General features: G+C 37.6%; 1 protein-coding gene across 5 annotated transcripts in view; it reads left to right on the forward strand.

The window, feature by feature from the left end:
* The window catches only part of HTT (huntingtin), an 80,279-nt gene that overhangs the window by 32,979 nt on the left and 32,331 nt on the right, over positions 1 to 14,969 (forward strand). For all 5 annotated transcript variants that reach the window (XM_032684897.1, XM_032684898.1, XM_032684901.1 and 2 more), the window contains 15 exons: positions 286 to 437; positions 830 to 1,032; positions 1,874 to 2,000; positions 2,650 to 2,777; positions 3,618 to 3,728; positions 4,294 to 4,371; positions 5,024 to 5,247; positions 5,781 to 5,859; positions 5,993 to 6,154; positions 7,053 to 7,108; positions 7,889 to 8,037; positions 8,696 to 8,832; positions 10,809 to 10,925; positions 13,007 to 13,129; positions 13,648 to 13,883. In XM_032684897.1, coding sequence (XP_032540788.1) covers positions 286 to 437; positions 830 to 1,032; positions 1,874 to 2,000; positions 2,650 to 2,777; positions 3,618 to 3,728; positions 4,294 to 4,371; positions 5,024 to 5,247; positions 5,781 to 5,859; positions 5,993 to 6,154; positions 7,053 to 7,108; positions 7,889 to 8,037; positions 8,696 to 8,832; positions 10,809 to 10,925; positions 13,007 to 13,129; positions 13,648 to 13,883 — 2,082 coding nt within the window. The remainder of the gene's footprint in view (positions 1 to 285; positions 438 to 829; positions 1,033 to 1,873; positions 2,001 to 2,649; positions 2,778 to 3,617; positions 3,729 to 4,293; positions 4,372 to 5,023; positions 5,248 to 5,780; positions 5,860 to 5,992; positions 6,155 to 7,052; positions 7,109 to 7,888; positions 8,038 to 8,695; positions 8,833 to 10,808; positions 10,926 to 13,006; positions 13,130 to 13,647; positions 13,884 to 14,969) is intronic.

The following is a 14,969-nucleotide window of genomic DNA, read 5'->3' on the forward strand; positions in this document are numbered from 1 at the left end:
TGTAGTGGTTAGCAAATAAATACAGAATTCTTCAGTTTATCAGTAGATGTCACTAGTAGATTTGACGTTTGCTATTAAAAAAAAGACTATTCAAAAAAACGGAGTATTGTCAGGTCTCTGCTGCAAATTGGTGTTAAAAGTCATGCTTGAGTGTTAAATGTGTATATCTAGTAGTACTGATTTCATTTCTTTAGATTAACCATCTACTTGACTGTTAGCTTTTAAGACTTTAAATTTACTAGAAGAGGGGAAAAAAGTTATGACATTCCAAAATTAAACTTCCAGTGTTTCCCAGCCAAGTTCTTCAGATGAAGCTCAGAAGGGCTGCACCATTGGTATGGCTGGCTTGGTTCTGTCTCTCCTTTCATCAACATGGTTCCCACTGGACCTCTCAGCACATCAGGATGCTTTGATTTTGACTGGAAACTTGCTTGCAGGTAAGGCAGGACAAGAAGAGTAGGATTGTCCTAATATTTTTACCATTACTATTAGAAGGCCCATATCTCACTCTATTCTGATTGTATGCAACGAAATACTTGCAAGATTAAGCAGGAGAAATAAAGAAAGAACTTGTACCCCGGAGGTTTGAAAAGGTGCTGCCTCTTTGTTGCAGATTTCCTCTCCTTACCAAAGGCCATGTGCTCAGTATGCCTGGTACAGGCTGGGTACGAAGAACCAGCATTTTGTTGCTGTTTAAAACTATGCAGCAACTCCTGGGCTTGAATTTCTGTCGTGCTGGGGTGACAACCATATATGCCTTTAAAATTTTCTGATGCTTAGTTCCAAGTTTTATCTTCTATTTCTTCAAATAATATAATTCTAATTACAGCAAGTGCTCCCAAGTGCTTGAAGAATCCCTGGAGTGCTGAAGAAGATTCAAACCAAGGTGCTGCAAAGCAGGAGGAACCCTGGCCAGCTCTGGCAGATCGAACTCTTGTCACTTTAGTAGAACAGCTCTTTTCTCATCTGCTGAAGGTCATTAATATTTGTGCACATGTAATGGATGATGTTGCTCCTGGCCCAGCAGTAAAGGTATATATTAAAAATAAATAAGTACAACTGTGTGACTTAAATACTGTTGTGCTATAGACCTCTTCACATTTTAGTCTTGATACAGGAAACTATCTAATTCCTTGGTGATATGACTTCACTAGGGGTAGTAAAGCAAGTGAGATGAAAAAAACATGCATATAATTCTTCCACAGAGCAGGTTCTTCTTTAGTTCTGCAGTTTTTATAATAGGAACTTAATTTTTGAACCTTTTATTCCCGGTGACTTCACCTGAAACATTAGTTCAGTTAGGAGTATATGTAGTAGATGGAGTATTGGATTGCATACTCTGGGAAATGTGGTGACTTTTGGGTTGGTTGGATGATTCTAATGCACTGAGCTCCTTTGGGGGCTAAAAGTAACTCTTCTGAAGATCCTGTAAAATATTTTGGTTTCTGAAACAGCTCATATGAGGTACTTCCATTCTTGGGGTTTTGTTTTGGGGTTTTTTGAGGCATATACATGTGAAGACTGATTTAAAGACTGTAAGACAGTATTATTGAGATTAGTAATTTCTTCATATTTTAAATGTGTGAATATTGTTTTGACACTCCTTTATCTGGAATCAAAAGAAACTTTAGTCATTGAGCTCCAGTTTCATCTCATTGGCTTATGCTGAAGTTGAGGAGTAAAATAGGAAACATACGAAACTTTCCTTTTCACACAGGAAATTCATGTCCTGAATCTGAGAGTTGAGACATTTTAATTTAACAGACAGTCAAATAAAGGGGAGTTTAAGCAAAAGATAAATATGGTTATGTTTGTATAGAAGAAGAAAGGCTACTTGTGCTTACAAAACTAATAAAGCTTCTTTTAATTCTAGGCAGCATTACCTTCTCTTACAAACCCACCTTCTCTTAGTCCAATTCGGAGAAAGGGGAAAGAGAGGGAGTCTGTGGAACAGGCATCTGTGCCAATGAGCCCTAAAAAGGGTGGTGAAGCCAGTCCAGGTAGGCACATTCAATCCTGTGAGCCTGACCATCTATCAGCCCCACCCAAGTGTGATCAAAGCTTAGAGAGAAGAGTAACTCATTTTCTGCCAAAAGGATGGCAGAGCTGCTGTCAGAAGTCCTTTTCAGTAATGCATTGGTAGAAAGGCAGCTGTGGGTGGGGGCTTCTTCGCTGTTTTGAGTTTTATGAAAATTACCTGCACTTTACAGAAGCAAAGTACTACTGAATCCTTTTCCTCACTTTTTCTGGATCTACTCAGCTATTGACTAAAACGAGTCATTTTTGCTCATATGTTACTTAGAAGAAATTTGAAAGTTGCTTTGCAGCTTTTGGCAGGAGTGGCTCAAATTACTTTTGGAAACAAGGTTCTGAATCTTGAAAACTTTTCTTAGTAATGAATGAAGGAAACACGTGTTAGTTCTATTTTGTAAATCGTACATGCACCTCTGGGTTGATTTCTCTCACCTCAATGGGCTGGTTTGTTGGAATGCTGGTTCATTTTCTAGTAGTATGTTTTTGCAGTTTGGAATATGCATGCAGATTGAAAAATTCATGCTGTCTAATAATGCAGATGTGGTTAATTACGTTGAGTGTGTCATGAGCAACCCGGAAAAGGTATAGTGTGCTAATCTATTATATACTTCCAAGCTCCTAGGCAAACTGATACTACTGGGCCTGTTCCAACAAGTAAATCATCTTCAGTAGGAAGCTTTTATCATCTTCCATCTTACCTGAAGTTATACGATGTCTTGAAAGCAACCCATGCTAATTATAAGGTACTGCATGATATGGATTGGTTGAATTGTAATGCTGGATAATCACTTTGTTTCTTTTAAACATGTCTCTGCTTCTGTCAACTCACTTGTTTGCCTGTGTGAACAATTTCTACACACACAAAAGAATTTAAAGAAAGATCACAAATACCACCAATAAAACCAAAAACTGATGAAGCAAAAACCTGTTACAGGCATTATCACGCTACTGCTTGTTTCTCTGCTGTCACTAATTGTGGTACCAAATGACTTGCTGGCTTGGCAGTGCCAAATGGATCTCCATGTCTATTCTCCCCTCAGTTTATTCCAGTATTGAATAAACTTTTCCTCATTAGTTCAGGCAGTAGAAGATGTATTCCCTAGAGACTTGGTAATCTGATGTGTACACTTCAAGGACTGTGTTATTACACCTCCTGTGTTTCTGAGAAATGCATTATGACCCTGAGATGAGCTCAGCTGGTTAGAGCCTGGTGCTCATAACACCAGGGTTGTGGGTTCAATCCCTTGTATGGGCCATTCATTTAAGAGTTGTACTCGATGATCCTTGTGGGTCCCTTCCAACTCAGTATTCTGTGATCTCTTTTCCACTGCTTGTCAACATCCTAGGCCTTCCCAGATGATCTAAATGCCTCAAGCTGAAAGATCCTTTCTTTTTCTTAGTCAAAATGGAGTCCTGCCCCTCCAGCAATTCATAAGGCAGTCTAAGCTGTCAGTGGTGTTGGTTGAAATTCTGAAATTCTAGGCAAAAGATCATTTTGTGTCAATACCCACTTCTTCCTGTAATTTGTGTCTCCTTGTCAAGTAATTGTTAAGAAAAAGTGTGGTTTTACTTTCTGGGAACAGGTTACATTGGATCTCCAGAACAGTAATGAGAAGTTTGGATGTTTTTTACGGTCTGCCTTAGATGTTCTGTCTCAAATCTTGGAACTTGCTACTCTTCAAGACATTGGAAAGGTATAACATTTATTTGTTTTTTCTTTTGTAATTAACTTGTCCTATATCTGCGGTCCTTACTGGGAGAAAGTAGATATCACTGATTTCAAAATAGGTACTCTTGAAAAAGACAGTAGTCCTAGAAGTGTTGTACTGCTACAATGTTGGGTGAAGTACTGCAGCATATTTTCCAGGTTAAATTGCTGCTATTGAAAACCAGAGTAATTTTTTTAGTGTTTAAATTTCAAGGGGGAGGTTTCTTTCCGGTAAAAATGGTTTGTCTTCAGTCATTTTTACCATATTTATATGTTTAAATATACAAAATGCCAGAAGGCATACTGTACTCCTTCATCTTGTATGTCTTGATATTTTTTTCTCCTTAACTGTGATGTTAGGCATGGTGGTATTTTAAAATTAGGAGACAAATATTGCATTTTTATTTCTTTACATACTTCCGTGATTTCCCTTCAAATTAGTGTAGTTTTACTAAGTACAAAAACCTGATCTGTGGTCCAGTTTTCATTGTAATACTTTATATAATGAAGAAAAATGCAATTAGGTGCATTTGTTTTTCTGTTTTTTTTAGTGTGTAGAAGAAATTTTGGGATATCTAAAATCATGTTTCAACAGAGAACCAACAATGGCAACAGTTTGTGTACAGCAGGTAAGGAGGTAATTTTTTCATTTCTTGAAGATTAATTCTGATGTCCTGTGGCTGTCAGTTGGATACTAAGACTGGCCATTGTTTTAAGGGAAGCGGTATGAGGAAACCTTGGCCCAGGTGGAGCAAACAGAGCATGTTTTCTTTCATTTTCATTACTTGTTGTGTAACGTGATACCATCTGAGTAATATAGCTTCTTCTTGAACTGCTTCCAATTCAAAGAACTATTTTAGCTAATAATCAGAAAACAGGCTTGTTTCCTGTCTTACAGAAAGTATTCTTCAGCCAGTTACATGAATCAAAAAAACCTGGAAGGCAAAGAACTGCTTTACTGATGGCTTTCTTGCAGGCTTCAGTTAAACATTTAGGTTCAAGTCATCAAAGCTTAATTTTGGTTAGAGGCAATCTTCAGTAGACTATTTTGAGTTGCCACATGGGAATAGCTTCAATTGCAAAACTAATCATATCTTTTTTGGTGAGGTATGGATTGTTTCTTTTTATTAGCTTTTTTCTGTCTTCATGTATTTTGACTACATGATCCGCAGGTTGCATTTTGACCTTTCCTCTAAAGTCCTTTGAGAGGATGAGGAGTCAAGGGGCTTTTTTTCTTGAAATGTTAACTTTTCTTTTTTTCCTTCCAATTTTCTTCTCCAGTTATTGAAAACATTGTTTGGGACAAATCTGGCTTCTCAGTACGATGGCTTGTCTTCAAACCCCAACAAAGCTCAAGGCAAAGCTCAACGCTTAGGTTCTTCCAATTTGAGACCTGGTCTCTATCATTATTGCTTCATGGCACCATACACACATTTTACACAGGCCCTTGCTGATGCTAGTCTAAGGAACATGGTTCAGGCTGAGCAGGAGCACGATGCTTCAGGGTAACTTCCTTCCCTTATGATATAATGTTAACTTGAACTACAGGCTCTTGTTAGTGTTTTTCATAAATTCGAGTATCTCAGGGGTGCTATGTAACTTGAAATTACAGACTTAAGGAGAGTAATTTGTCTTGGTTGGGACATCCTGAATCCAGTTATCGTTAACATGTTTTCCAAAGCAAAGCTAAATCATTAAAATGGGTATCACTGAAGTTTTTTAAAAGCATAATGGTTTTAAATGCTTGTGTTTGAATACATTTAATTAATTTGCTAATTACAGCAAATAGTCAACAGCCTAAAGGAAAGGCAGAAGGATGACTAAGCAAAGACCAGAAATTCTTTCTCTAGTGCGTATTTGTTGTCCTCAAATATGTGTGATCTGATCAAAGTGTACTGTAGGCTGTCCCTAAAGTTCTTGGAGCAGTTAAGTAGATTAAGAAAAGTTGGCATTGGCTAAACAATGTGCAATTAAGAACAGCATGTTTTGTTTCGGTTTTTTAAATGTGTTGTGTGGGGTTTGTTTTTTTTTGTAACAGATGGTTTGATGTGCTGCAGAAAGTTTCTACACAGCTGAAAACTAGCATTTCCAGTGCAGCAAAACATCGTGCTGATAAGGTACTTGTATCTGTGTCCTCCTGAAAGAGCTGTATCTTAGATTTAAAACATTTTTCCTCCTTTTAAAACTAATTTGGTTTTGAATCAAAGACCTGTTCAGATGTTAGATTACTTTAAAATCTCTCTATTACAGAATGCTATTCACAATCACATTCGTTTATTTGAACCCCTTGTCATAAAAGCATTGAAACAATACACAACAACAACGTCGGTACAGCTGCAGAGACAAGTTCTAGACTTGCTTGCTCAACTGGTTCAGCTGCGAGTTAACTACTGTCTGCTGGATTCAGATCAGGTTGGTACCTCACCACATTTGCACATTTGTCATACAGGGATCTCACCAGCAGGCTTAGGTAACATTTGCAGCACAAATACTTCCAATAATCCATCTATTGCACTGTAGGTAAAAGGAAAGACTTAAAGGAGGGAAAAACTCAATTTCACCTCAAGCCACAAAGAGCTTCAGATTTCTGGGGTTTATAATTTAATTTCTGAGTTCTGCAACAACTATTTAAGAACTGTTCATCAGACTGACTTTAGGAATAAAATGATATGGGCAATACTGTCACTGTTGTTTAAATAAAACTTCATTTACATATGGAAATACCTTCTTTCCATACTGAGAATATGGACTTCCTTATGACGGATAAGGAGCATCATGGTTGACAACTATTGCTTGATGTTAATGGCAGTAGAGGGGAGCTAGTGGCAAATACAGTAGTCTGTGTGGTTGCCCATGTAAGTAGTAAATTTGTAACATAAAATTAAAATGGATTATTTACAAGTGTTTTATTTATTACAGTATTTTTGGGTTTATAAACTAGTGTGACTTTCAATACCTAACTTTTCTGTAAGTTCACGCAAGATAATTCTTTTTAATTCATATATACTTTGGATTTTATCTTGGTTTAGAGCTAGATTTTTGGCTGGTTCTTAACTTCTTGACTGTAATGCCTCAAATAGTGTGTTACATGAGTGAAAGAGAAGTATACAGACTATGAGTAAAACATGGTCTAAGTTCATGCAAACTGTAATAAGCTGTAACATCAACAGGATTGTAGAGGGAACATTTCATAACATTTTAGAATGAACTATAAGTGTAAATGATTTTCAGTGCCCATCTGTAACTGTCAAAATGGTATCAAATGGGAATTAATGTGTCTGTTCTGATGCATGGTTTATTCTTTCTTTAGGTGTTTATTGGATTTGTGCTAAAGCAGTTTGAATACATTGAAGTAGGACAGTTCAGGTACGACATTAGCAATGATCCTTTGAACAGTGTGGGTTTACAGCTGTCTCATTCTGAAGCAAGTAGTGATAGTTTTGCTGGTTATTTCTGCCTTATGAAAAAGGGAGAGTTCCATTCTGAGTAATGTGCTTGTTTTTTCTCTGGCTTCAGTGGTAACCCTTTCAGATGTTTTAGGTTCCATTGACTGAACAAGTCAGGAAGTAACACCTTAGAATACAATGTGAAACTGTGCTGTTCTGTTTCTCCATTTTGGTATTGTAAAGCCATTCTTTGGGACCCCCCACCAGAGCTATACTTTCAGGAATCAGCATTTCTTTGCTAGATTCAATTGCTTAAGGGAGAGCTACTTCTTACTATTGTGGATTCAGAGTGAATCCCTATGTGTGCTGATCACCTGGTACACTTTGTATAGGACCTAATTGATCATAAGCAAGGCAGTGAAATTTTTATTGTCAGTTTTTTCTGTTTTTTTCTCTCACTTGAGTTTGTATGAAGAGATGAGTTGGCTTCCTGCTCTGTGGATCTCCTACAGAAATACGCTAATGTCTCATGTGCATTAGATGGTATGTTATAATATTAGTAACTGTAATGGTCAAAGCTTGAAAGAAATCCCTTGGGAGAAAATCCATCATACAGAACAGAGCACCGAAAATATAGAAATACTATATGAAAGCAGAACAATACATTGTTTAAAAAAACCTGACTGTAGAAAGATTGAGTTTTACTGAAGAAAGCTGTGCAATTCAAACTTGACACTTTAAATTTTTGTTTCATTTTCAGGGAGTCTGAAGCAATTATTCCTAACATCTTCTTTTTCCTGGTGTTGCTGTCTTATGAGCGGTATCATTCCAAACAGATAATTGGAATTCCTAAGATCATTCAGCTGTGTGATGGTATCATGGCCAGTGGAAGGAAAGCTGTTACACATGGTATCTAAAAAAAAATTTTAGTAAATAAAAAAACAAAAAAAAGAAAAAAGGTACCAACACTAGTAATAGCAAAAATTCAGCAATAAAACCAGTGTTGGCTACTAAGCTATAGAAAACTATAATCATACTGACTGTTCCAAAAGTCACTAGCTTTTAAAATTAAGACATCAAATAATCTCACTTAATTCCTTCAGGAAGTTTATTAAACCATACTGACACTGCTGCCCCACATTTTGCATCGTACATAATTGCAGCAAAGCTTTTATTTGAAACTTTATTAGGTAATGAGTTGACAACATAGCAGTACGTTCAAGGCTTTGATTTAATTTTTAGTCCACTTCCCTTTTTCTTCCAGCCTGTAAATAAACATCTCTTTCGTACTTGACAGTGATTCTGCTGAGAAACCCTTTATAAAAATATCTTTTTTTAGCCCTATGAGAATGGGCAAATGTGTCCAAAATGTAAATTTTCTACTAGAAGTGAAAAGATAGCCATCATTATGCATGACAAATTTGGGGTTTGTGGAGTTTTTTGGGGTATGGGTAGAATCTTTAATAAACTAAAGCCCAGCTTACTTTTAGTAACTGAACTATTAGATCAAGAAATCATTGTTCAAGAGTGACTTGCCTCACACTAAAACAAAAACATCTCATTTCAGCAATACCAGCTCTGCAACCCATTGTTCATGATCTCTTTGTGTTGAGAGGAACAAATAAAGCTGATGCTGGGAAAGAGTTGGAGACGCAGAAGGAGGTGGTGGTATCAATGCTGCTGAGACTTATCCAGTACCATCAGGTAAGAGAGGAGGACAAAGCATCCCTGTTTATGGTCTATAAAAGGGTAACACTGCTGTGACTGCTAAAAATGCTTCAGGCAATATCAACAATTTTCTATACAAAAGTTGAGGAGCTGGACTCTGTGTGATAGCTTTCCCTGTAGAGTGAGCATGCAAAGATCTTTGAGGGTAGGGGAAAGGTCCTGCATTACAAATCAGTATTTCAAGTAAAATAACATGTCTGTAGAATTTCGTAGTCAAATCTAGATAACTAAGCACTGAAATGCTCCACTTAGGATCACGATCTTGGTTGTGTTGCTGACAGATTACATAGAAGGTTAGTGGAAGAGAAGAAACTTAAAAGAATGGGGGTAAAATGGAAGAGAAGACAAGTTTAAAATTAGGAAAGATGCTGCATAAGGATGATTTTGCTGTACAATAGTAGTATCTTGAATAAGACTTATTTGAACAAGGTAATGAAACTGGTAATTAGGTATTTGTTATCACTTGCTACTTTGACCCAGACCTCATGGGTTTGGAAAACATGTTTCTGCTTTGTAGGAGTATAACAATGGCTTTCTTCAATACACTTTGTTTAAAAGAAAACCATAAAAGTAATTTTAAGAGAAGTGACATGATCAACATGGGATCTTATTGCTTATTCAGGTGCTTAACAAACTTAATGTTCCTTTCATCCTTTCAAAATGCAGTTCTAGTGTATGCTAATGTAAGCACTGTATTTTCTGAGAATAGTTGGAAAAAAGTCAGTACATCTTGTCAAAATAATTTGTTAGAACTGCGTGTTCAGATTGGGGTAATTTTGTGTATCCACATTTTCTTTTGAATTTGTAGTTTTATAATCATAAAATGACTAATATAACTATATGAAATGACACTCTGTAGACACATGATGTGAAATAGTGAATAATTTTGTGTTACATAAGGTACTGCAATTGCTGGCAGATCTCCTTCTGACACACTTAACCTATTAAAGACCACCCCTGCACTGCTCTTCCCACACCATCCCATTTGTAGCTCTTATTCTGCCCTGTTCTGCTGGTGCAATATGTATAAACTAACCCTGGGCTATTCTTTTGTTCCCTGGCTGTGGCTGGGATGCTCTGCAGTGGTGTCTCTGTAAATCTGGGAGGTTCCAAAAGCTGCAGCCTTTAACTCCACCCATGGAGCTTCAGAGTTCAAGTCATTCAGGCCAGAATCACTTCTGTCTGCTCTCTCACGTGAAAGCTTTTTGGGAAGAAAGTCACCTGAGAATCTCTCTCTGCCTGATCTGAATTATCTGACTTTCTGTGACAAGTGTTCTAACTTGTTTTCTGAACCAGGTTTTTCTGTCCCACTTCCCAGTCAATATATTAACACTGTTGCTTGCTGTGTCTTTGGCCTGTCTGTCTTTCAAAGCATAGTCTCTATAACCTTCAAACCCATAACTCATTCAGCTAGTAGAAGTGATCCTTGCTTGGTGTGCCCCATTATGTTCTCTCTTGTAAACTTTTATATGGAAGTGACAAATCTCAGGTGAACAAGCTCCATGAAAGTGTTTGTTCTGTTTCCTTGACCAAATGTAAACTTTACTGGAGCTAAAGGCAGAGTATACATTTGGAAAATTGCTCTCTACCTTCCTTCCCTTTCTGTTGAATTAGTGGTACAACATTTAGATTTCTGATCCTTTTCTTAGTTGTTTGTGTATTCTTTTGCCAAATACCATTTAGAAAGGATAAAGAAAGCAATTTTTTTGTGGTTTATAAAAGTAACTGGAAAATTCTTTAAAAATCACCATTAACGGCAAAAGAGTTGTAACTAAGAACAGGCTTTTATCCTGAAAATGGGGGTTTATAAATGTGTGATTTCTCATGTGGGATTTTTTTTCCCACTTTTTGGCAAATGGTTGAAACAATGAATATTTTTCCCACTGTAGTATTACTTGAATGTTGCTTGTTAGTATTGGCATTTACTTACATTCTTTTGGTCTTTTCCTCAGGTACTAGAAATGTTCATCTTAGTATTGCAACAGTGTCATAAAGAAAATGAAGACAAGTGGAAGAGATTGTCCCGGCAAATAGCTGACATTATTCTCCCAATGCTTGCAAAGCAACAGGTGGTTATATGATAGTTTTAAATCTGTAAACATCTAAAATAATTACTGTAATATATGTATCAATAATGGCTTTGGGTATTTGAATTTATTTTTTTTTAATATGAAGACAAATTTTCTTGAAACTGTGGTTGCCATATCTGGAAAAAACACTTACTGCAAGGTAAACTAAGTTTCTGAAGTGATGAAGTTCATATTTAAGTGCATGAAGTATGTGCACTATGATTGAGACTGTCTCCAGAGGAGGCTCATTCTATTTCTCTTAGATACATGGTTATGTCAGAACACCTATTAAATGGCCTGAAGATTGTCCAAATGTCAAAATTACTTTTTTTTCATAGCTACAGTGGGTCTAATTGCAGACTCGAATACTCAAAGCCCTGTCCAACCTGTCCTTGAACACTTCAAGGGATGGGGCAGCCACAGCTTCTCTGAGCAGCCTGTTCCAGTGCCTCACCACCCTCCCAGTGAAGAATTTCTTCCCAATATCTGATGTAAATCCACCCTCTTTCAGTGTAAAGCCATTTCCTCTTTTCGTATCACTACCTGCTCTTGTAAAAAGTCCCTCTCCAGCTCCCTTGCAGGCCCCCTTCAGGTACTGGAAGATGCTCTAAGGTTTCCCCAGAGCCTTTTCTCCAGGCTGAACAACCCCATCTCTCAGCCTGTCTCCATAGGAGAGGTGCTCAGCCCTCTGAGCATTTTCATGGTCCTCCTCTGGGCTTGCACCAGCAGGTCAATGTCCTTCTGCTGAAGACCCTGGAGCTGGATGCAGCACCAGAGCAGAGTAGAGGGACAGAATCACCTCCCTCAACCTGCTGCCCATGCTGCTTTGGATGCAGCCCAGGACATGATTGGCTTTTTGGGCTTTTTTTTTTTTTCTTTTGCCTAACTTCCTCTTTATAAATAAAAGTGTCTTTAGATGGAATTTCTTATATTTCAACTTGTACTTATTGCCTTTCATCCTGGTACTGGATACCATTGAAAAGATTCTGGCTCTTGCTTCCGTGCTTGTCATCTCCTTCTCCTGCTTCCCCTGGTCAGATACTTGTGCACGTTGATGAAGATCACCCTGAGCCTCCTCCAGAGTGAACAACCTCAGCTACCACTTGTGTGACAGGTGCTCCAAGCCAGTAACCATCCATGTAGCTTTCTGCTGGACTCCCTCCAGTGTGCATGTTTCTCTTACTGGACTGCATACTGGGGCAGGAGAGTGGGTGCTTCATATCTGAGAAGTGAAGAAGACTCCTTTTAGAAAAAAAAATTTCAGTGCTGCTCCCTAAGCAATAGAGGACTTGTCTTTGATACAGCTTTTCTGGAATTAGAAGCACTTCAAGGATAAAAAGTAGAACTAGTGAATTGTGCCCTAAATGTTCTTTGCTCCATGATGGCAGTTCCCCAGTCTGAGGAGGAGATCTTGTGGCTGGGGAGAGTGGGCAGGTTCAGAGAGCAGGTTTTGAGCAAAGCTAAAATGTTGGGAAATTGAAATTTATGTTGTTTTGTATGACTGTGCATGTGATCAACTGTCAAATTATTTAAGCAGGATTGGGGCATCTAGATTTATAGTTCAGTCCTTTGCTTTTTGTAGTTGATTGTTTTAGAATTTATCTAAAAAACTGCTCAAGTGAGCTGTCCTGCCTCTGTTGCTTTAATACCACTGGAGCTGTGCACTTTTCTGATGATTAGGAGGTTTTTTCCTCGTAGTTACCTGCTTAAGTTTATTCATGACCAGCATTGCTCTCTATAAAAAAACTTGGTAGGATGTGCAAGGAGGAGAAAAATTTTAAATTTTGTAACAACTCAGTCTTCTGGTCTCATTCTCTGAATAAGGCCTATTTCTCCTAAAAAAATATATGTGGTACGTATACTGGATTTCATATAATAGGTTTTTGTCGTTATCATAATTCAGGTGTAGAAAGGCCTGCAATGAAACTTTAATTTACCTTTATGGCTTTTGGTTGCTCTGAATTTTGTACTGTAAAGCACACAGGTTGTCATAGAAATGTTTAAAACATGAAATGGTATTTTTGTGTTGGAGTTACCATTAGTGGATAGTTAGAAATTAGTTTTGTGTTTTTCTTTTACAGATGCATATAGACTCTCATGATGCTCTGGGAGTATTGAACACTCTGTTTGAAATTTTGGCTCCTTCATCCCTTCGCCCTGTGGACATGCTTTTAAGGAGTATGTTTGTTACTCCTAAAACAATGGTAAGCAATTGTTTCCAGAGACGAAAGAATCTGGTGGCTTTCATGCAAAACAAAAGAACATGTGTTTCTCTTTAATAATTTGCTACGTAGTGTTAAAGTACCTGCAGCAGATTTTGGGAATGAATTAGTTAGAACTAATATGATTTACCAAGTGCTTTATACAGGAATGTTCTGCTTATGGATTACTTGCCTTCATATTGTATTTTGAGGATAAGGGATAGAGAGAAAGGTACTGTTACAATAAAGTCTAGAATTCAATTTGATAGATGAATCACATTTTTCTTATGCAAGTATTAGTACCATTTTTGTAGTTGAGAGATTGTTTTACAGAGTGAATATAAGCTTGACAGTTACCACAAGAAGAGCATTTTGGAAGATCTGAACTTAAAAGTTGTTTCCTGCTTGTTCCGTTCTGAGAAGGGTCTGGTTTTTGTTTTTTTTTTTTTTTAATACATTCCTATGTTGTGTTGTTTAACCTCAAAAGTGTTCAATGTTCTGTTTTTTTATGTTTGTATTAGGCATCAGTGAGCACTGTCCAGCTCTGGATTTCTGGAATTTTAGCTATCCTTAGAGTTCTGATTTCACAGTCAACAGAAGACATTGTTCTATCCCGTATACAAGAGCTTTCCTTCTCACCTTATTTGATTTCATGTCAAGCAATTAACAGACTGAGATGTGGAGAAAACATATCCACACCAGAGGATCGCACTGAGGGTAAACAGGCAAAATATCTGCCTGAAGAGACATTTTCTAGGTATGTTGTCTTTTGAATAACTTAGGGGAAAGATGTTGGTTTCTGAGAAATCACAAATACATTGTGCAGTATTTTACATGTATAGAACTGTTTCTGATAGGAATAAAGTCTCTTAATAAGTTGATATGGGACAAGTGTGTGTGGAGGAAGGAATACTGAGATGGACAGGGATGTAGATAAGCAGTTTGTTGAGCAGAGACTTCAGACTGTTCTGGTACCTCTTCTCAAGCCAAGGGATTGACTTAATGGAGCTGTTAAAATGGATGAATCCTGGACTTATTAAAATCAGGTCCAAAAACTTAACTGCTTAACCCTTCCCTTCCTTTCTGTGTGGTGACTAAAAGACAAGTCATTTCCTTAAGCAGAAGCCCAGGTACTGTACTGGAATCTTGGCAGCCATGGGATTCAAATCTATTAAGTTAGTCCTGCTGTTTATTTCCTATTTTTCAAGAGCTGGCTTTGTCTAGTTAGCTTCTCATGTTGATGTCCTCAGAGAGTGATGAACTTCAGGCAAAAGAAACGTGGAGAGAGGGCAGTGGTATTACGTTACAGAATGTTTGTCATTAAGGCATTGTATTTCAACGCGGTGGGAAACATTTGAAATAGATATTTGTTTAAGAAAATAAGGACTTTTTACGCAAGTATGGAACTTCAGATAGGAATAAAATGCTGTTTCTTATCATTGAGCTCACTGTGAGGGTGATGAATAGAGGGAAAAGGGGCTTCTGGGCACCCGTACTGTGACCTTATGCCCAACAACAGTGACGTGGGTAATGGTTATGGCCAAGAGCAAGGATGGCTTTCCTCAAATGCTCTTTTTTGGTGCTTATTTTGACACCACCCATTGCCCCATCTGGAGGTTTGATACAGAACCTGTGTAGTAGAGTGTGGATAGATGAGGCTGTAAACAGCTGAATTACTATGACTTGCTGAATTACCTCTGCTCAGCTGAGCTGTGGTAACTGTCACAGTTTGTTTTTAGCTCAAGGCAAATCACTATAAAGACACCATAACATTTTGAATATAAACTTTGTAAGTGAGGTGGGATGGTGTATGAATCCTAGCATAACTTCAGCTGATGGAGTA

This window comes from Chiroxiphia lanceolata, chromosome 4 (genome assembly GCF_009829145.1).
Source record: "Chiroxiphia lanceolata isolate bChiLan1 chromosome 4, bChiLan1.pri, whole genome shotgun sequence".
Classification (NCBI taxonomy): Eukaryota; Metazoa; Chordata; class Aves; order Passeriformes; family Pipridae; genus Chiroxiphia; species Chiroxiphia lanceolata.